Genomic DNA, 19008 nt, shown 5'->3' with positions numbered 1-19008 from the left:
CTGGCCTTTGTATCAGACTGCGCCGATTTTTTCTCTATGGATTTCAATATCGTGTATTCTGCTTAACACGTTGACTGCCGCGCCGGCACCCATTGCCCGGCGCATGGCTATTCATTGGCGCCGCGCCGGGCAATGGGTGCCGGCGCATTGTTTTTGGTGTAATATTGCGTCAATTATATTTTCTGTCGTTTGATTTTAAAATTGAAAACATATAACAGGATATATATATATAATGTATGACAATTCAAATATAAATATGTGATGCACACTTGCGGCGCTGTGTGATAACCAGCAAATTTCGCTCGGCAGTCAACGTGTTAATTATGCGTGAATATGAACAGATACACATGCTTATGAATGTTTGTTTTTCATTTTTATTGGACTACTAATCTTTATCATCGTCGGGCTAAAGTATACACACACAAACACACACACACACACACACATGCACAAATACAGTGTAAGGCGGCAGAAACGCTTTGAGGTATTATTGATTTTACTAATTAACTTTAATAAGAGAAGCTTAAACGATGTGCTAATTTGTATTTGACTTAAAATATTATTTGTTCAACAGCGAATTGGCTCTTATCACTTTAATTATCAACACCTCTTCACGTTATTTGCTTAAGCTTAGGTAATAAATCGGTATAGCTGCATAAGAGGCCCTGATGGCATTAATTGCAAATTGAAAGATTTTCACACGATAATTAAGAAAAATATGAAAAAATTGTGAGCAGACCTCAAGTATCTGTGAAAATGACTACGGAATTAGCTTCATTTTGATATTGGAAACGCGCAAGATTCACAGATTAATTAATAATTAAACTCTGCAATAAGAAATTCTCGATAGCGTAATGCTGAGTATATTATATAAATTAGTCTTTTCCAATTGTGGCCGTTAAGTGTATCTTTTATTTCTAATCCATATAGCTTCCCTGCGTTTAGGTATCTTGTTTTGATTTCCTTCAGTACCGAACATCTTCTTAAGAAGTGGTGCATGTCTTCTTCTTCATTTAAATTGCGAAGGGTCCAAATTTTCAGAGCATTTAGCTTTAGTAAACCACATCTTGCTTTGAAAATTGTTGTAATATCAGCTAGCTTTTGAGTAGTCAAAGTGTTTGTAAATTTGCGTCGCGCTTGACTGCGATTTTTGCTTTGCCATGTTCAGACCTTTCATTTTGCTAAGAAGCGACACAGCGATCTTACCAGCCTGTAGCGGTGATGTTTTCTTCAAACTTCAATCCGAACTTCATTCCATGTCATTCAAATACTCAAGCCAAACCATTTTTATTTAAGATGCCTTGTGTTAGTTTGCGTGGAAATCTGTTGCAATGGATTTCCAAATATACTTCATCACCATAAATTCATGTAACCTTTCATAACGGACACCTCTATTAGCGGCACACCTCCCTTGAGCCGACATTTTTTTCTACATCAAATCTTATGTATCGGAAGAAGTTACCTTCTTTTGAATGGACACCTCTCTTGTACGGGCAAAAGCTGGCTGACGGTGAGTGTCCGGTGAGTGATACCACGCAAGGGGCAATTAAAGTATGATTTTTATGTACATACATATACATATATGTGCCACATACATCGTCTTTTTATCTCAATCAATCACTGCCAAATAGGCAAGCATTTCGAATCTCTCACTTCAAAAATTATCCAGTAAATGCAATACACCTGCGAAAACATTTTAAGATTAAATTGTCTGGAGTTAGTTCATTCATGGCTATTATGAGTCCGCGCCAGTGTTCTTAATATTACATACTTGTATAAGGTTATGTCGAACCTATTAACCTATAACCATTTCTGTTAGGTGTTTGGCCGAGCTCCTCCTCCTATTTGTGGCCTGTGTCTTGATGTTGTTCCATAAATGGAAGGACCTATAGTTTTAAGCCGACTCCGAATGGCAGATATTTTTTATGAGGTGCTTTTTCATGACAGAAATACACTCGGATGTTTGCCATTACCTACCGAGGGGTGACCGCTATTAAAAAAAATTGTCTACATTTTGGTGTTTCACCGAGATTACTTTTAGAAAAAAACCACCGTGTAAACCTCAGTTTGCCTAAGACATTTTTTATGCATTTTTAAGGAAACAAATCATTGAATTGACCGAGTACTGTACCGAAATCCAGTTAAGGCTATTTTTTCAAAGCGTTTTTTATTTTTATTTTTCCATAATCATTCTATTCCTTACTTTCTTCTAATACTTTTATCGCACTATTACTTTTCATTAGTTATTAAAAAAAGTATTAAATCGAAACTTGTTATTTTTGCAATATTTAATTTATTTATGTTTTTAAATCTAATACAATATAAATTTAAATAGATGAAATTCATTGGGTTGAAGCGTTTGCTATTATTTTAACATATAATAAAATTATTTTAAATAATCACATTATAATGGTTGCTAAATGTTTATAATGATAATTTACAAATGCATAAAATAATAAAATGGGAATGCATCTATGCGACAGCAGCTGCAAGCTGATAGTGGAGCAAAATGTACGTGCATATGTTCTGAATTCAACTCAATAAAAAAGCGTTATACTAAATTTCATTTTTTATTTACGAAAGAGATCTAAGCCTTGACACTAACAAATTTACAAACAAAAAGACAAAGCCATTACTTTTTTTTGCAATACATTTAAATTTTTATGGAAATGGATTTCAAAAATACCTTCTGCTCAAATATGAACGAGACGTTATCAATAAAACGGTCCGCGGATGACATATGGCAAAAATAAATTTTTTGTTTTTTTGTAGGACTGTTATAAGCTTACATGGCAAATTTCAGCGTGATATGTCACATAGTTTGTTTTCTGTGCTACTGTAAACAAGTCAAGCTCGAGTTGTGTTCTTCGAATTTAACGATGGAAATTCAAGTTGAACAAAGAATTTGTTTGAAATTTTGTTATTCCAACAAAATTTCGGCTTCAGACGCCTTAAAAAATGTTGCAGACAACCTATGGGGACTCTGCTCTATCGCGTGCACGTGTTTTCCAGTGGTACAAATCGTTCAAAGAGGGCCGTACATCAACCCAAAAAACCACGCCAAAGTTGCTCGTTCATATTTGAGCTGAAGGTAGATCAAATCAAATTCGATTTTTTTTTTGATACTTGCATATAGGTAGATATTCGATAGCCATTTGATAAATTAAATCTATCCAAATCTATTATATACCATAGCAGGGTGCCAGAGGACACTGAATTTACTACGAGCATGAATTTACTAGCCTGTAAATTTATTCGAACAAAAAAGTTAGGTGCGCAATAAGAGACGATGGCTGTGCATAGCTAATGACGGCAACTAATACGTTTGAGGCGGAAAAACATATTACCCTTAAATTTCTGTATACTTAAAAGCATCAACATTTGGCTCGATAATTTTTTGTTAATTCAAAAAAGATGAACACTTCTTTGGAGATGAAATTCGCAAATTCCCTGAAAATGATTAAGTTCCCTTAGATTTAAGTAACAATTTTGATTATTCAAAAGTAAAGTTCAATAACTTGGATGAAAATGAAAGTAAATGAACTACTTTCAGGATGTTATTATGTGATATTTAACATGTTTACATTGGAACCTGAATTTTGAAGAGTGTCAGTATCGAATATGTAATTTTCATAAATTATTCCGAGAAACTGTTTGCCTATAAATATGCTCTCCATTTAAGATTAATGGAAGTGTGGTAATAATTAAAATAGCACAGGTATTTTTTTTACTTAAATCAAATTAATCCGTGTTGTGTATTTGAGTTTAGAAGCATCAGCTGCACTGCATCGTCGAAAATGAATAGGAAAAATAATGTTGTATTTAATCATCAGATATTTATTACCCGATTGTTATTATTACTATTTAATAAATAGCTTATTCAGTAAATGCAGAATTAGTTCGCTTATTTTCATATGCACTTGACTGACGTCAAAAAATAACTTTAATTCTTAAGGAATGTCAGTGTTGGAACGAGCATGTTACTATAAAATAATAATTAACAATGTAATGGCCACAATTCCACTTCGTAAAGAACATTATACAAACATTCTAAATTTAAGAAAAATCACTAAACCAAATTGCGAAATTCTTAACAAACAAAAAAGATTGCAAAACATATTAATTAAATATCTGTATGTGTTTATGTTTGTTCGTTTTACGATTTAAAGTTAATTTATTTGAAGTTTAAAGTTCTCTACAAATAGATTTCACTTGAGTTGCTACAATTATTGATTTATTACTCTGCTTGTCAGCAACGCCAAACTATAATTCTACGGCATTTGTTTCTGGCTTTCCTATCTCTTTGTGACACTTGATTATAACTATTTTTAACGCGTTTTAGAGACTTTTTTATTTATAAACAGTTTAATAGGCAATCTTAAGAATAGAATTTGCTGTTATTTGATTTTTCACTCAATCGATCATCATTCTGGCTTCACTTAGATATCCCCTACTTGCGCTACTAATGAGTTATTTTTTTTTAATTACTACGCAGTACCTAAGCTTGATTCTTAGAAATTGACAACAATTTTAACATTAATTTCTTTAAACATCTTAGATTAGTTTAATGTAGTGACGCTATAAGCAATTGAATTTGTTCTTGGTGCGCAGATGTCAATTTTCACTGTGTTTATGGTGCATTGTATGAATATTTTTAATCAGTTATATGTATGCTTGTATGCAGTTGTTTTTACTTAATTACAAAAACCACTGTTTCTGATTTATAAAATGATATATGCACGTAGGTAAGTATTAATTCATGCGTGTAATGTTCGTTAACTTTTTGTGATTCAACACTTCTGATAATTTGTTCAATATTTTAGAATTATAAATATTATATTATGGTGTGTTGAGTTGATCGATTTGTATAGTACTTGAGAGTGTACAACAAAATTTAAAAATGTTTATATATAATATATAATATGTTGGAATTTATAGATATCCCTTCAATTTCAACAACGAGTTACAGTGACGTTTCAGGACTCTCTATACCTAAGTACAAGCAATATTTCACTTAGAGTGGGTGAGAAGAGAAAAATGATAAGGGTAGAAAATAATGCTACAGCGTTCAGATAGTTCTGGAAAGATATAATAATGAGTAGTATATAAAAATGTAGGGGAATGAAGTTGATAATTATTTGATGAGTTATGTGAAGCCCTTAAAATATTTTAAAACTATAATAAAGTGAAGCCCACGCTCAAGCGTTATGGACGTTCTTTTGTTAATCGCCGGTATCTTCCCACTTGCGTTCTTCAATTATTCGTTCAAAACAATCGGCTAAAAATGAATGCTGAAATATTGGATTTTTGTTTGACTATTATCAATAAAAAATAGTTAAATCTTTACTTACATATGGCGTGTATACTTTCACCCAACGCGCCGGCTTATCCGGACGATTGTATTGAAAGCAGAATGACATTGACTCTTCGTCACTTTCCCAGCGAGTTATACTTTCCCAGGTTAGCTCGACTACTTGCGCCTCAAGCGAACCATCTTCCCGACAAGCATGCAAACGAAAACTTGTTATACCTGTTGAAAAACAAATTAAATTTGAAGTAAGTACTCTGCTCTATAATAATACACAATTCTTCGAAAATAAAATAGAGAAATCCTCCGCAATACCTAAATCAATGCTTCGTATCCTCACAAATAAGCAGTTTGCAATATTTATGCAGCAACTCGTTGACGCTTATTGCAACAAAAGAACTATTTTTTTTAATTTGATAATTTGCAATGTTTCTATGCAAATCGAAGTCCGCCTGTAGAAACTAAATTGTCAAGTAATCAGAAAACCAACCCTGAGTCTTCAACCCGTTGGAGAAAATAGAAATGAATCTAATTATTTTGCCGCCGTAAAAATAACAGATGGCAAAAAACCTTAAATGTGTTCTAATTTTGACAGCGGGTTTTCGTCAATCCTTTACCTGCTGTCTGCTGCAATTCTGTTTAAGCGGTAAGTTATTATCTAAGTTTACTATGTCCACGCACTTATGCATAAAATATTATAATTTAATTCATGTAACGGTTGTATGTAACAGCATAAAGGAATAGAGATAGACATTGACATATACGTATATACAAGGTGTGTTCAAAAAGTATCGTGGATTTGTGGAAGAAAAAAAATTGGCTTTTGCATCATGGTAACGCCCCTGCTCACACATCGTTGCTTGTGCGCGACTTTTTGGCCAAAAACAACACACTAATGATGCCACAGCCACCGTATTCCCCAGATCGGGCCCCCTGTGACATTTTCTTGTTCCCGAAACTGAAGAGGCCTATGAAAGGACGACGCTACGCTACGATTGACGAGATAAAGACGGCATCGAAGGAGGAGCTGAACAAGATAAAAAAAATGATTTTTTTAAGTGCTTCGAGGATTGGAAAAAACGTTGGCTCTAGTGCGTATCTCATGGGGATTACTTTGAAGGGAACAAAATAGACATTAATGAATGAACAAATCATTTTTGAAAAAAAAAAAAAAAAAAAAAAATCGTGATACTTTTAAAACACACCTCGTATATATGTATATATACATATACTAAAATGGGAACTAGAAAAATCGGTTTAGTCAAGAAGAAAGCTTGTAACTTAGTTATAAATGAAGCAAAATTACTCAAATTTAGCACAAATGATGAGCCCAAGATAATAAATACTACCCAGTGTCGATACGAAATACGATGGATACAGCATAAGTTATTATTTTTTCGTTATTAGCTTACTGTTTCTACGAGATCACAAAATTGCTTGGGCATATTTCTAAATATTGTTAATAATACGATAATTATTTTTAATTTGTTTTAGTTGAAACATATTTTATAATGCATTATTACATTAATTCATATAGAAAATGTATTATTTACTTACCTACAGCTGGTACTACATGTCCTTCCTTACGACTATCACAGGAACAATGCGGAAATACGACATCGCCATATCCGGGGAGCGTGCGCGCCAATGCCAAATATTCTGATGCTTTCTTTGCATCCTGTAAGGCTTTCAATTCGTAAAGTCGACCTTCAGCACGAATATATCCGCGATTGACTTCATCGACCGCCTGCAAAAACTCTAAGTTAGCATTAATTAACTTGCAGCAGTTTTAGATTTAGATACCTGGTAGAAAATAAACTTTGCTGCTTGTTCGCCATCGGGTAAGCCAAGTTCCCTACTCACTGAGAATAGCCACCGGCGCACACACAAGCAAGTGCTGGAGGCGGTACTGTAGTTTTGAACATACAGTTGGTGTGGAATCTCGTGTGGCTGCAACTTTCTCTCGAAGTTATATTCGACAATCTCAAAGAGATAAAAATATTGCTGTGTGTACGAAGTAAGATTGGCGCGCTGAACCAAAAGTTCCCACACCACCTGCGCGGTGGCAGATTTTCTGGCCGAGACCGTCGATACTTCATGATCGGGCAGCATTACTTTTATATCCACTGGAGAAGCGGATATATCGTCCTCTGAGTCAGTGAGAAAATCTTGCACCGCGTCGCTTTCGGCGATGACGCGCACGGCGCAAACTTTCTCCAAGTACTGTTCAAGACCACGCCGGCGTGTATCTAACTGCTGCTCGCTCAATTGAAATGGCCACTTTCCAGGCAGTTTAGGAAAATTAAATCCAGAAAATTCCTTTCTTAATATTGAATGAAGATTGGAAAATTCGCGATAACGACGAGAACACAGTTGACGCCCAGCCATATGGATATTAAACACGATGTAACGCTCTCCATTGCGGTTCACAATGCTGTAGTCTGGTATACTGAAGATGCGTAAATCGGTCAAAGACATAAAGCTATGAGAATATATGAACATTACGTTACCTAATAGGCAACGATCGTTTATCCGAATAGTCAATATATGAATAACCGGTCTGATCTTCCTGAGGTTCAAGCCTTTCCGCCTCCTTTTGGTTCAAAATAATTGACAATAAAATATAATTAATAGCGTGTGTTCATATGTACCGATCGACTCTTACTTACTTGCTGTGTTACTGAAATTACAGTTAGCGTTAGACAATCTCCACCCGACTTGATCAAGTCTACGACTTGCTTGTGAGTAGCTCCTTCTACGCTAACACCATTCCTGAAATTAAGATATGAAGACAATATTATTTACAAAGATTAGCTTACCAATAAAAGCAATATTATGTTTAAAATTTAAAATCCTTAACTCTCTATACTCATTAAGGCGAAAAATTTTAATTTTATATGCATAACTTATGAGTCCTTCGAAATTACTTTTAAACATTCAAAAACTTATTTCCAATCATTTCATATTAATTTCTTACTTTATACTGTCATCCTTCCATGTTTTTTTTTTCCTTCTACAAACCTATGCTCTATACCCCTTGTTGATCTCCTCCAAGCAGATCCACTAAATTGCGCATAATTAAAAGGCAACATAATTAAAAAAAAAATTATAATGAAAAAATTCGGAAGGAAGGATCAACGCTATTAACGCATTAAATGCACGAATAGCACTCACTCGAAATCTAAATGGTAATTTATAAAAAGCACATACACCGTTGCAACATATTATATTCTTAAAAAAAAAAAAATGCAACACTCGAAGACTAGAAACATTTATTATTTTGTATTAATGTGTGGAATGAATTTTATGTTTGAGTTCCACTTAAAAGAGGTCGTTATCTGCACATCCTCGAAAAGTATAGCCACTTCAAATATGAAAATTAATTGGGTTAAAGTTAAGTACAAATTCTAAGACACCGAAAGTACTTGCAAGATATATTTATGTATATTATATAATATACAATGTACAGCTGTTAACATGAAAATAGCAGTTCCTTTTAAAAAGTATTTTCAAGTCACTCACTTTTCCCCATAAATCATGCAAAAGAAAATTCCCATGACAAATATCTACGAAGGGTTAAGGGAATACTGATTGTAGAGGTTATCTAAATAAATCTGGCAACTACGTAAATAACGGTTCTTTATTGGCGTCGTTACGGTTTTAAGTCTAATAGCCCCTGGTGACGCTCAAGCATGCATGTCAAGCAGGCTTATATGTGTGCGTGTCGGGTGACACTCGTACTTGCTTTGTGTCACACATACTTGTTGTCGGCTTTTGCATGATGAAAATCAAAAATTTTAGATATTAGCGTCAAGCACCCGACACGCACACATATAAGCTGCAGAACATGCATGCTTGAGCGTCACCAGGAGCTATAACATTAACATAGCAGTGCCTTCAGTATTTTAAGGTTATACAAGGAGGAATATTAATAGAATTTTGCACAGATTTAGACGAAATGACGTTTTTTACATTTATTTACGTTTTTTTTATTTTGGTGAGTGTCAAATGGTGGGACGAGCCAAACACTGCACCACAGAACAACGAAAGCAGATTCTGAAATTGAGAGCAGATAGAAGATCTTACACAGAAATACAAAATATTCTTCCATGTTGAGCAATAATTATTTCAAATGTAATCAAATTTGTGGGAAAGCCGGAAAAAGGAGGAAAACGAGAAACTTCCCTATCCAGCCATACAAATTAAAAAAAAGGTGAACTTAAATGTTTCTGACATGACAGTACGTAGGAGACTACGGAAAGCTGGATAAGCAGCTCGCACCCACGAAAAAAACTCCTCCAGAAACAAAAACATAAGGTAAAAGGTTAGGAAATTACTAGCTGGACAGCTGACATGTGGCGTGAAATTTTATGGACTGACGAGTCTAAAATAGGTTTGAATGGCAGCACGGGTTCACGGCAATGTGTTAGACGTCAACCTGGCACCGAAAATCAGCCACAATACACAAACCATTAAATATAGGGTCTGAAAAATAATGGTATGGGGAATGTTTCTCATATTGTAGCGTAGGCCTCATACACAAAATTTATGGCATAATGGGCAACAATATTTATGTCGAAAGAATGCAGGCCCAATAAAATGGGTCTATCAGCAGGATAATGAGCCTTTACACACGAGTCGGAAAGCTAAAGATTGGTTTCGCACAAGTAAAATTGAGGTTATGGAATGACGAGCTCAGTCCCCCGACCTCAATCTTATAAGAAAATCGGTGGGGGGATTTATGAAGATTCCGAAGCAGCGATGTGAGCAATTAGTGGACTCAATACCTCGCCGTTGAGATACCCTAATTAAAAATTTGGGAAATAAATATTAGTTACATCTTTGTCAATGAATTTTTTCTTTGATTTTTTTTATAAACTTGGTCAGAATGCGTTACTTATTTGGCCGCAGCTGTTTTAATGTTAAACCTGAATTTCTATCTTTTAATAAAAAAATGTTGTTTCTGGTTATAGAATTGATTTAAATATAAAAGAATACAATATTTCCAATAAAATAATAATAAACAACTTTCTACTTGCATCATAGTTAACATTTTTTTTCGATGGCCGATCTTTAAGAATAATTTTTTTGGTGGAAGTAATCGTCTGAATGTATGTAATTTCAAGCGTGTAGAATTCTAATTCTAATTTCTAAGAATTATATTTTCTCTGACGATCACTTCAGCCATTAGAGGGTTAATATAAATAACTCGTAGAAAATACGCTAGATAAATTTTGACTTCAAAAATAAAAGACTTGCTCACAATATTCTTCCAAAGTATGTATTTCAATAATTAATACACGTTTTTCTCGACCCACCTCTCATACCACGGAATTTAAAACTATTTTAGTAAATAATGAAGTTTAAGGCACAGTTTAAAGAAAAAAGGACATTATAAAAAATAACTCATTGGAAAATGAACATGACGCCATGTGTCCATTCCCCCCGACAGTCGGCTCTTTGCGATATTAGAAGGACCCGGATTTAAATACGGGCAAGCACCATCGCTTTAGCAGCAAATAGGTGCATACCTATATTATGATAATGTTACGACATTACAACATAAATTCGTAAAATAGTTTGCTGAGTGGATATATTTCCTCGATTAAATTTTTTTTTTCACGAAACGTCATTTAGGCAATAAGCTCTCCTTTATTTGGAGGGCATACCATACATTTTTAATCGAAAGGAATATATACTCAGATCAGTAAAATTTTCTGATCCTATCTCTTTTGTGATCCCATGTTACATATCACGTTTGTTTTTGATCGATCTGAAGTCCTTAGAAAGTAAAAGATCGATCTTTCTCTCTCCTTAATTCTCAATGTTATTAAAGGCGAGATTGACTGCCCCTTTCTGTTCAACGTAAACATTTTCTTACACCTCCCAGAATTCTTTGTAACGCTCTTCCCTTCTATTTAAATAAGTTCAATGCGAATGATGCTCGCAGTGCTCCTATTGAACGCGCCTTGGTGATTTTAATGAGATCTCCAATTCTAACGTGCTAGATTTCTCATTTGCTAAGAAAGAATTTTCCGTACTAATGAACTCTATCTTTAGTTAGTCAGAGGTAAGCCTGTATATTTAAATTAGATACCAGTTTGTCTTTGAATTTGCATATATTTTCATTATTCTTTAGTTTTAGTAGTCAGTCTGAAATTATGTTTTCTTGACTTCTTCAAATAAATAAATCAAATAAATAAAAACCCAAAATGCAAAGCTCTATTTTCTACAGGGATTTTTTTGATATATACATACAAACGTGCATATAATATATTTGATTGATCTAGATGCATTCTTAAATGTATGTACATATATGCATATACATTTTCACATACATGAGTATATTTTGTATTTGTAAACATGCCATTAAACATTTCATTATAGAAATGTTTTGATTATTAACACACTTTTATTAGGTCGGGTTGTATGTATGTATGTATGTATGTATGTATGTATGTAACGGAATCTTTGAGCTTAATTTTCACTGGCTTCTAAACATCTGATCGACTTGAAATTTTGCACACCTATCAAGGACCGATGACAATGCAATAATTTGATAAAAGTTTTCCATTATCCTTATTAGGATTGCCAGGATTAATATTTTCTTTTTTTACCTGTGGGCAAAAAGTAAGGTGAATTTGGTTGTAAAATGAAAAAATCTTTTTTTATTCTTGTAAATCAGTTACTCAGGCTCCCTCCACGAAATAAGTTCTTCATCCCGATTACTTCTTTATCACGGCCGATAACTGCATGGCTTTAGACTCACAGTCGATAAGAAAGGAATTAAATATAACACGAATATATCGAATCATTTATTCACTGACTGCAATGATAACAATAATTTCCATTCATAATAAACAAAAAATAGTTTAAAGAAACTAAAAAACACGCTTTTTTGCTAATCGAACTAAAAAGTAGAAAATAAAAAATAGTTTAAAAAAACTAAAAAACACGCTTTTATTGCTAATCGAACTAAAAAGTAGAAAATAAATTTTAATGACAAAGAGACCTATAATGAAGTAATAGCAAATCGAACGATCAGTCATAATTAACTACCTCAGAACAGAATTATAACAAAAATTAAGATACAAATAGAGTAATTCAAATTAGAGTTAAAAGCGTGGGATGCATTTTGCTTCACTTTCATAACCCTCTGTACATAGGTAGTTGCCAATAGAATGATTGTAAAATTTACTATATCAAGCATCCCTTAAAGCTAATGTTAGGCAAAGTGCCGAGCGGTTGGGTACATTTCACAATTTTGCTTTCTATCAGGACAATGTCTCAAAGCACACCTGCATGATTGCCAAGATGTGGTTCATCTACAACTGCCCTAAACTGTAGAACGGTAGAATCTACGCCAGGACTTTTAAATGCTATAATAAAGGCTAAGGGATAGCCACTAAAACTGTTCAGGGAGTTTTCTATATTTTAGGAACATTCTATGTTGGGCAATCATTCCTCTGGACATGAATTCTATGATTTTGTTTATTTTCGTTCCCTAGAATAAAAATGTTGAATATACATAAATATAATTTATTAATGAGAATAAATAGAGTGGTCTCTGCGTAATCGATAAATATGTTTTCTTCGAAAATTAATTAAATCGCAGTTCTGTTCAAAATTCTATTTCAACTTTGAACAGTGAGTATATACGACCAGGCGTGTGATACTGTATATTTGTAGTTAAGGCTGTACATATATACAAATATTAAGAATTGCACATTTTTGCATTTTGAGTCCAATGCTCCATTATTGCCAGATGACCATCGATAACGATTACCTAATTTTAAACAAGATATAGCGATACAAATCAAAAAATTAGCAAGAAAACTAATGCTCATAACGTTAGAAAAACAAGCTCAACTCTTTGTCAAGATGGTATGTACGACGTAGAAATGTATTGATTTAATATTTATTTTAAGAAGTGTTTTACTTTGAAATATGCTATGCTGGCATCGTAAGGAAAACATGTCAATAGGTACAAAAAAATGTGTAATAGCATTATATACCGCATGCATATATGTACATATATATGTATGTAAATAGAGAGAAGATAGACATGAAACTTACAACTGGACAGTTACATATTTACAAATGTACATTTTACTTAATGCACAAGCCTGATAACTTATATTCATACATTCATTCATTTATGTACCTACATACATACATATATGCATGTATGCATACATATATACATATATATAATATATGAACACATGTACATATAGAACATACGTACATTATATGTATGTATGTATGGCAACCAGCCACGAGATAATTTAATTATATATAAACTTAACATGGATGTTTTTAAATCATTTTCTATACTGCTTGTTCCCTATGGCTTCTTAATGTAGCAATAGGAGACACCCTAAAAAATGCAATGAATGATCTAATATTTTAATTACTGTTCAAATTTATGCCTTCATTACTGGCTGCGAGTTTTTGTATGTATTTTACGCATCAAATGCAAATTATTTGTGTAATTTTACGTATAAGCTGTATTGCAATTTAAGTAGTTACTATTTAGGCGTATAAATGCACTGCATATACACTTTTTTATTAGATTAGCTCATCTAATCCCCGTTCTTATTTATCAATTCTTCCACATATTCTACAGCTGTTTCGTTGTTTTTTGCCTAAAACACAATACAACCCTGTGCTAACATTCGAGCGGATTAATAAGCGATCAAATCCCAATAAGCGAAGGGGCGTATTAAAACAGGTTGCTGGGTTTGCATATAATTTACACCCATCTATTGCTAAGGTTATAATTGGCCATAGGTCAACGGTAAACATTTATGGTTAGATATTCATAGTAAGACCGAATGTATGTGTTATATACATACAGTGATGGTTGAAAACATGTCTGGACATACATACATAAAAATATATGTGCATTCCTACTTACACCTCTAGAATGCGATCTCCTTTTTTTATTCCTGCCTTTTCTGCAGCGCCATTTTCGAGAACGGCACTCACATGTTGTAGAGGAGCATATAATTCCCCGTTTATTGAACGAAGTTGCCCACCCTCAGAAACTTGTCCACGCACATTGAAACCAAAGCCTGAAATTGAAAAAAAAATCGATAATTACTTTCAGGTGCTTTTCTGGTCAGTATACGTTTGAAAGAATGTTAAGGCTAAATTTCTTTTCCACAATTAAAACTGAATAGTTGTAGCATCAAAGAATTATATATAGTTATAATCCGAGTATTTCAGCCCCCCAATTACCTGTTTCCGTTTTATATATATGTACCACTCGCGGACCACTTTGCTCTGCAGAGTCACCACCAACTCCAGCGCCGCTCATATTAAATCCTTAAAGACACCGATACAATTTTTACTTTTTTATTTGCGTTTATTTATGAAAAAACTCTTGACGTGTCTTTGGTGTTCCTCTTATTTGAGAAAGTTCCTTTAATTTGTGTAGTTTCGTTTTTATATCTTCTTGTTAGCCACGTCCTTATTTGCTGTGTGAAATTAAGTATAACACAAACTTTGACAACTTTAGATATTATTCTGTGTAAATCATTTTCTTAAAGAATTTTTTACACGATTTACATTAGTATAAGCACTTCTCACAAGTATTAATTACTGAAAAAATGTTTTTCACTTTACTTTCAGATCCGAACGAAAATATTAGATAAAATAAAACCGAGTAATTCCTTAAGTGGATGCCACCTAAGCCGATAGAGCCGTCCATGCCGGACTTTTGTGAGAAATACAAAATATAAGGATGCTTATCGTTCAAGTTTTGTTGTTGCAGCAGCGTTTTGTATCTCATTTTGCAATACAGGAAATTTAGGTGAGCTTTTTTAAGTAAACATACAAACATTTTATTGATATTAAAATACATATGAAGAATCTACATAAACTCACAATATTCTGCTCACTATGTTAAAATTTTTGAATTAACTGAGGATATTTTACGCAGTGGCACCACTACCATAATGTAATAGATTAAGACAATTCAATGTTTTTGTTCATTTTCGCTTTCTTTGCTAATTCTTTATGATTGTATCCAGAGAACGTACGTTCTCTGACATTTCTTTTACAAGCTTTCTCGTCCGAATAGTTTTGTGTAAAGTGCGGATTGTTTTGTACAAACGCGCAGAGCTATGCTCATATATTTTTAAGATGTGCATCTCAGAAAATAATATTGTAATTGAGTAGCCAATTTAATGACTAGTAGTATAAGTATTAGTACAAGTTTCCGGAATTCTTCTGTGAGCAACCCTGTTTGGACGGCAAAGCGAGAATTGAAAGAACTGGAGTCACGTCAGAATTACACTAGTTCAAAATGGCGTCGGATGATCAAGAGTTTGTAAGTAAAATCTATGGTCGAATTGCATTTGAATACGTGAATGCAGATATTAAGATATATTCAAAGAAGTGAATTGTGTTACACTTTAAAGTAATCACGTCATATGATGATTCAGGGAATTTTTTGAAGTGCTTAATCTGTACAAAATATGATATTAAAGTGTTCTATCTGATTAAAATGCCGAGTTACGAAGTTCGAAATTCCAGCACATAACATTGAACGACACAGTGGTTTAGTTGCTATTTTAAGATAAATCGTTGACGGGAGCTAATATTGCAATTCATTGCATTATACACTGTAATAGAAAACATGTAAGGGAATTAGGGTTCAATTACTTCCGCACCTTTCATTCTACAAGTTATGAGTTATTCTCGTAGTTCATCAATTGAATTATGCATTATTGTTGCAATGCACGTGTATATACATTGTATGTTTACATATGTACTCATGTTTGTGTGTGCATGTTTGCTAAATTTTTGTGTTCCACTTCCTCTATATTTTGTTTTCATTTTTGTTTATTTCAGTAAACGCAGAGCAGAGAACGTTGAGGCTGGTTGAGGTATACTTAACGTATACTCTGAAAACGTTCTCTGCGTGCTCTGATTTACGTTCGCAAGTTTTTTCTGCAAATAAAACAGCTGAAGTGTTTATAAAGTTCTGCTTGAAAAACATATGTATATATGACATACATATGGATGCTAAGATTCATACATATCTTTGGTGGTTTGGTAAAACAACTTAAATTGACTTAACTTAATCGCGGTTTTTGGTACCCACATCGAAACATTTTGATAAATTTTGGCCCTCCGGCTGTATACTAGATAATTACCGATTTTAGATTTTTGCGTATAAGTACTTTCCACGTTAAAACCATTAAACCAAACATTTAAACGTCATGTGTGTGTGTGTGTGTAGTAAGGAGGCACAATAACCCCCATCCCCATCATCAATACTGAACTGAAATATGTACTCCATTTCTGTTCATATTTTTATTTTAGCTTGCAGGCATCCGGCATCACAATGCTGTTATCGCTTCCAATGAATTGCTATTCTCGTTTAAAATTGGAAAGTGATGATATTGCTAAATGCATTTGCTTTTAATTTTCATAGAAATATTTCGAATACAAGTTAAAATAATATAATAGCTTTTATATAAGGCAAATATTTGGAAAACTATTATTTCCAGAATATTGAGTTATAAATGTTGTTCCTGAATCACTCCCTAACATCTCCACCAAGCTTGATTAAATAAATCATTATAATTTGCCTAAAATTGTCGATGTTTGCATTATATTAAACCGAACCAGACTTAACATTTTCTGTAATTTTAAAGGTTAAATTAGAGGTGTCAACCCACAACGTCATAACCATAACCGTGGCCTTAGGCACAACGGTACTTGTTGTCTTACCTTAATGGTGCCATAACTATAAACCGCTGATATTTACATAGTTTTTTTCATATGAAAATATTTGACAATGAAAATTTTTTCAAATGGATTACGAAAGTAATGCCCGAATTTCTTTATTTATTTTTATAGAATAACAAAACCAACTTATCCTATTTTTCCGCCATATATGAAAAAACAAGATAATTAATTATTTATTTAAAATGATTTTAAAAAAAAAGATGTTATATTCGGCGCTGTCTTAAAATTTCTTTCACATATAAACAAAATAAAAGATTAAATAAATGTAAAATACGGTACACTAGACACGGCTAGTATACTGTACCGCCAACCAAGGGGAGTCTTATCGTCCGATAACTCTCCTTTCCCCAGTAGTGAAGACATTTGAAGCCCTTCTACTCCCACTCCTCACAGAACACCTGACTCCAGCCCCACACGAGCATGGTTTCCGTAGAGTGCACAGCACCACCACGGCACTCACCGTCATAAACACCCAGGTAAACCGCGGACTAAACCAAAACCGCCCCTGCGAGAGAACTGTCCTAGTAGCGTTGGACCTACAAAAGGCTTTCGATACAGTCAGCCACGCCACGCTACTAGATGACATTTTACAGACGACACTCCCGCCAGGGCTGAAGAGGTGGACCGCGAACTACCTGAGTGGTCGTCACTCATCGGTGATATTTCGAGACCAAGCTTCCAAACAGAGAAAAATAAAGCAAGGATTACCGCAGGGTGGTGTCCTTTCACCCTTGCTTTTTAATATCTATATATCGAAACTCCCCCAGCCACCAGAGGGAGTCTCACTGGTCTCATACGCCGACGACTGCACGATAATGGCGTCGGGCAATGACATTGATGGCCTTTGCTCTAAAGTAAACGACTACTTCGCCCGCTTTCTCGCTTCTTCACTGCGAGAAACTTAAAACTTTCTCCCACTAAATCCACGGCGACGCTTTTTACCACCTGGACAAAGGAGGTCAAGCTGCCACTTCAGGTGTACGTCGATGATACCCCAATACCGACGGTTAATAACCCCAGAATTCTGGGAGTCACCTTCGACAGCTTGCTCTCCTTCTCAGCGCACACAACCGCTATTTCAGCGAGAGTACAGAATCGCAACAAGGTACTCAAGTCGCTCGCCGGCAGCACTTGGGGCAAAGACAAAGAAATGTTGCTGTCGACTTTCCAAGCAATAGGCCGGCCGGTTCTCAACTATGCCGCGCCTGTCTGGTTGCCTGGAACCAGTGATACGCAGTGGACGAAGCTCCAGACCTGCCAAAATACTGCCATTAGGACCGCGACAGGATGTCTCCTGATGTACCCAATTCAACACTTACACGACGAGGCTAACATGCTCCCTGTTAAGGAGCACAACAAAATGCTCGGCAAGCAGTTTCTGATAGGGTGTCACCGTAGGCCTCACCCATGCAGACACCTGCTCGAGCCTGAGCCACCTCCCAGGCACATCAGGAGACACTTCCTCAACTACGTGGACGAGATCCAGGACAAAACGGGCAGACCACTCCAGGATCAGACAGTATACAGACAGGCCATTAACGACATCCATCGGGAGACCCTTACCACCTTCTTAAGCTCCCGACCCCCGAATGCCGTTATCGGAGTCCAACCACCACCTATCGCAGACGAAGAGCTCCAGCTTCCCCGTGAGACTCGTGTAACCTTGGCACAATTACGTTCTGGATACTGTAGCAGGTTAAACTCCTACCTATCCAGAATCGACCCCGACATACTAAACATATGTCCAGCATGTGAAGGCACCCCGTACGACACTAACCACCTTTTCACATGACCCATCAAACCCACCCATCTAACACCCCTCTCTCTCTGGACCCAACCCGTCGAAACTGCCAGTTTCCTGGGCCTACCGTTAGATGAGCTAGACGAAGACGACCGGTAATTACACTACACTGACAGGGCGAAGATACTGCTACAAC

The 19008-nt window shown here is 34.9% G+C and overlaps 2 protein-coding genes across 2 annotated transcripts in view; one reads left to right on the top strand and one right to left on the bottom strand.

Moving 5' to 3' along the window:
- Positions 1-4316: 4316 nt before the first annotated feature.
- On the bottom strand, positions 4317-14989 carry LOC128856827 (sorting nexin-27). The gene is made up of 8 exons (XM_054092190.1): positions 14552-14989; positions 14229-14385; positions 7978-8080; positions 7819-7901; positions 7112-7757; positions 6866-7055; positions 5352-5530; positions 4317-5291 (listed from the first exon to the last, which is right to left on the bottom strand). Exons 1-8 carry the CDS (start codon positions 14628-14630, stop codon positions 5223-5225), a joined length of 1506 nt encoding a protein of 501 aa, XP_053948165.1. The 5' UTR covers positions 14631-14989; the 3' UTR covers positions 4317-5222.
- Positions 14990-15372: 383 nt separating this feature from the next.
- LOC128856825 (tyrosine-protein phosphatase non-receptor type 9) overlaps positions 15373-19008 on the top strand; it is a 50394-nt gene continuing 46758 nt past the window's right edge. The window contains exon 1 of the mRNA XM_054092189.1: positions 15373-15644. Coding sequence (XP_053948164.1) covers positions 15621-15644 — 24 coding nt within the window. The 5' untranslated portion in view covers positions 15373-15620. The remainder of the gene's footprint in view (positions 15645-19008) is intronic.

Source organism: Anastrepha ludens, chromosome 3, assembly GCF_028408465.1.
Source record: "Anastrepha ludens isolate Willacy chromosome 3, idAnaLude1.1, whole genome shotgun sequence".
Taxonomy (NCBI): Eukaryota; Metazoa; Arthropoda; class Insecta; order Diptera; family Tephritidae; genus Anastrepha; species Anastrepha ludens.
Note: the sequence above shows the minus strand (reverse complement) of the source record. Positions and strands in the feature narration are given on the sequence as shown.

Coding starts and splice junctions, on each gene's coding strand:
- LOC128856827 (XM_054092190.1), bottom strand. CDS start 14,630: ATGAGCGGCGCTGGAGTTGGTGGTGACTCTGCAGAGCAAAGTGGTCCG. Junction 7,758..7,818: donor AAACGATCGTTGCCTATTAG/GTAACGTAATGT, acceptor ACGCATCTTCAG/TATACCAGACTACAGCATTG. Junction 7,056..7,111: donor CAAAGTTTATTTTCTACCAG/GTATCTAAATCT, acceptor GAGTTTTTGCAG/GCGGTCGATGAAGTCAATCG.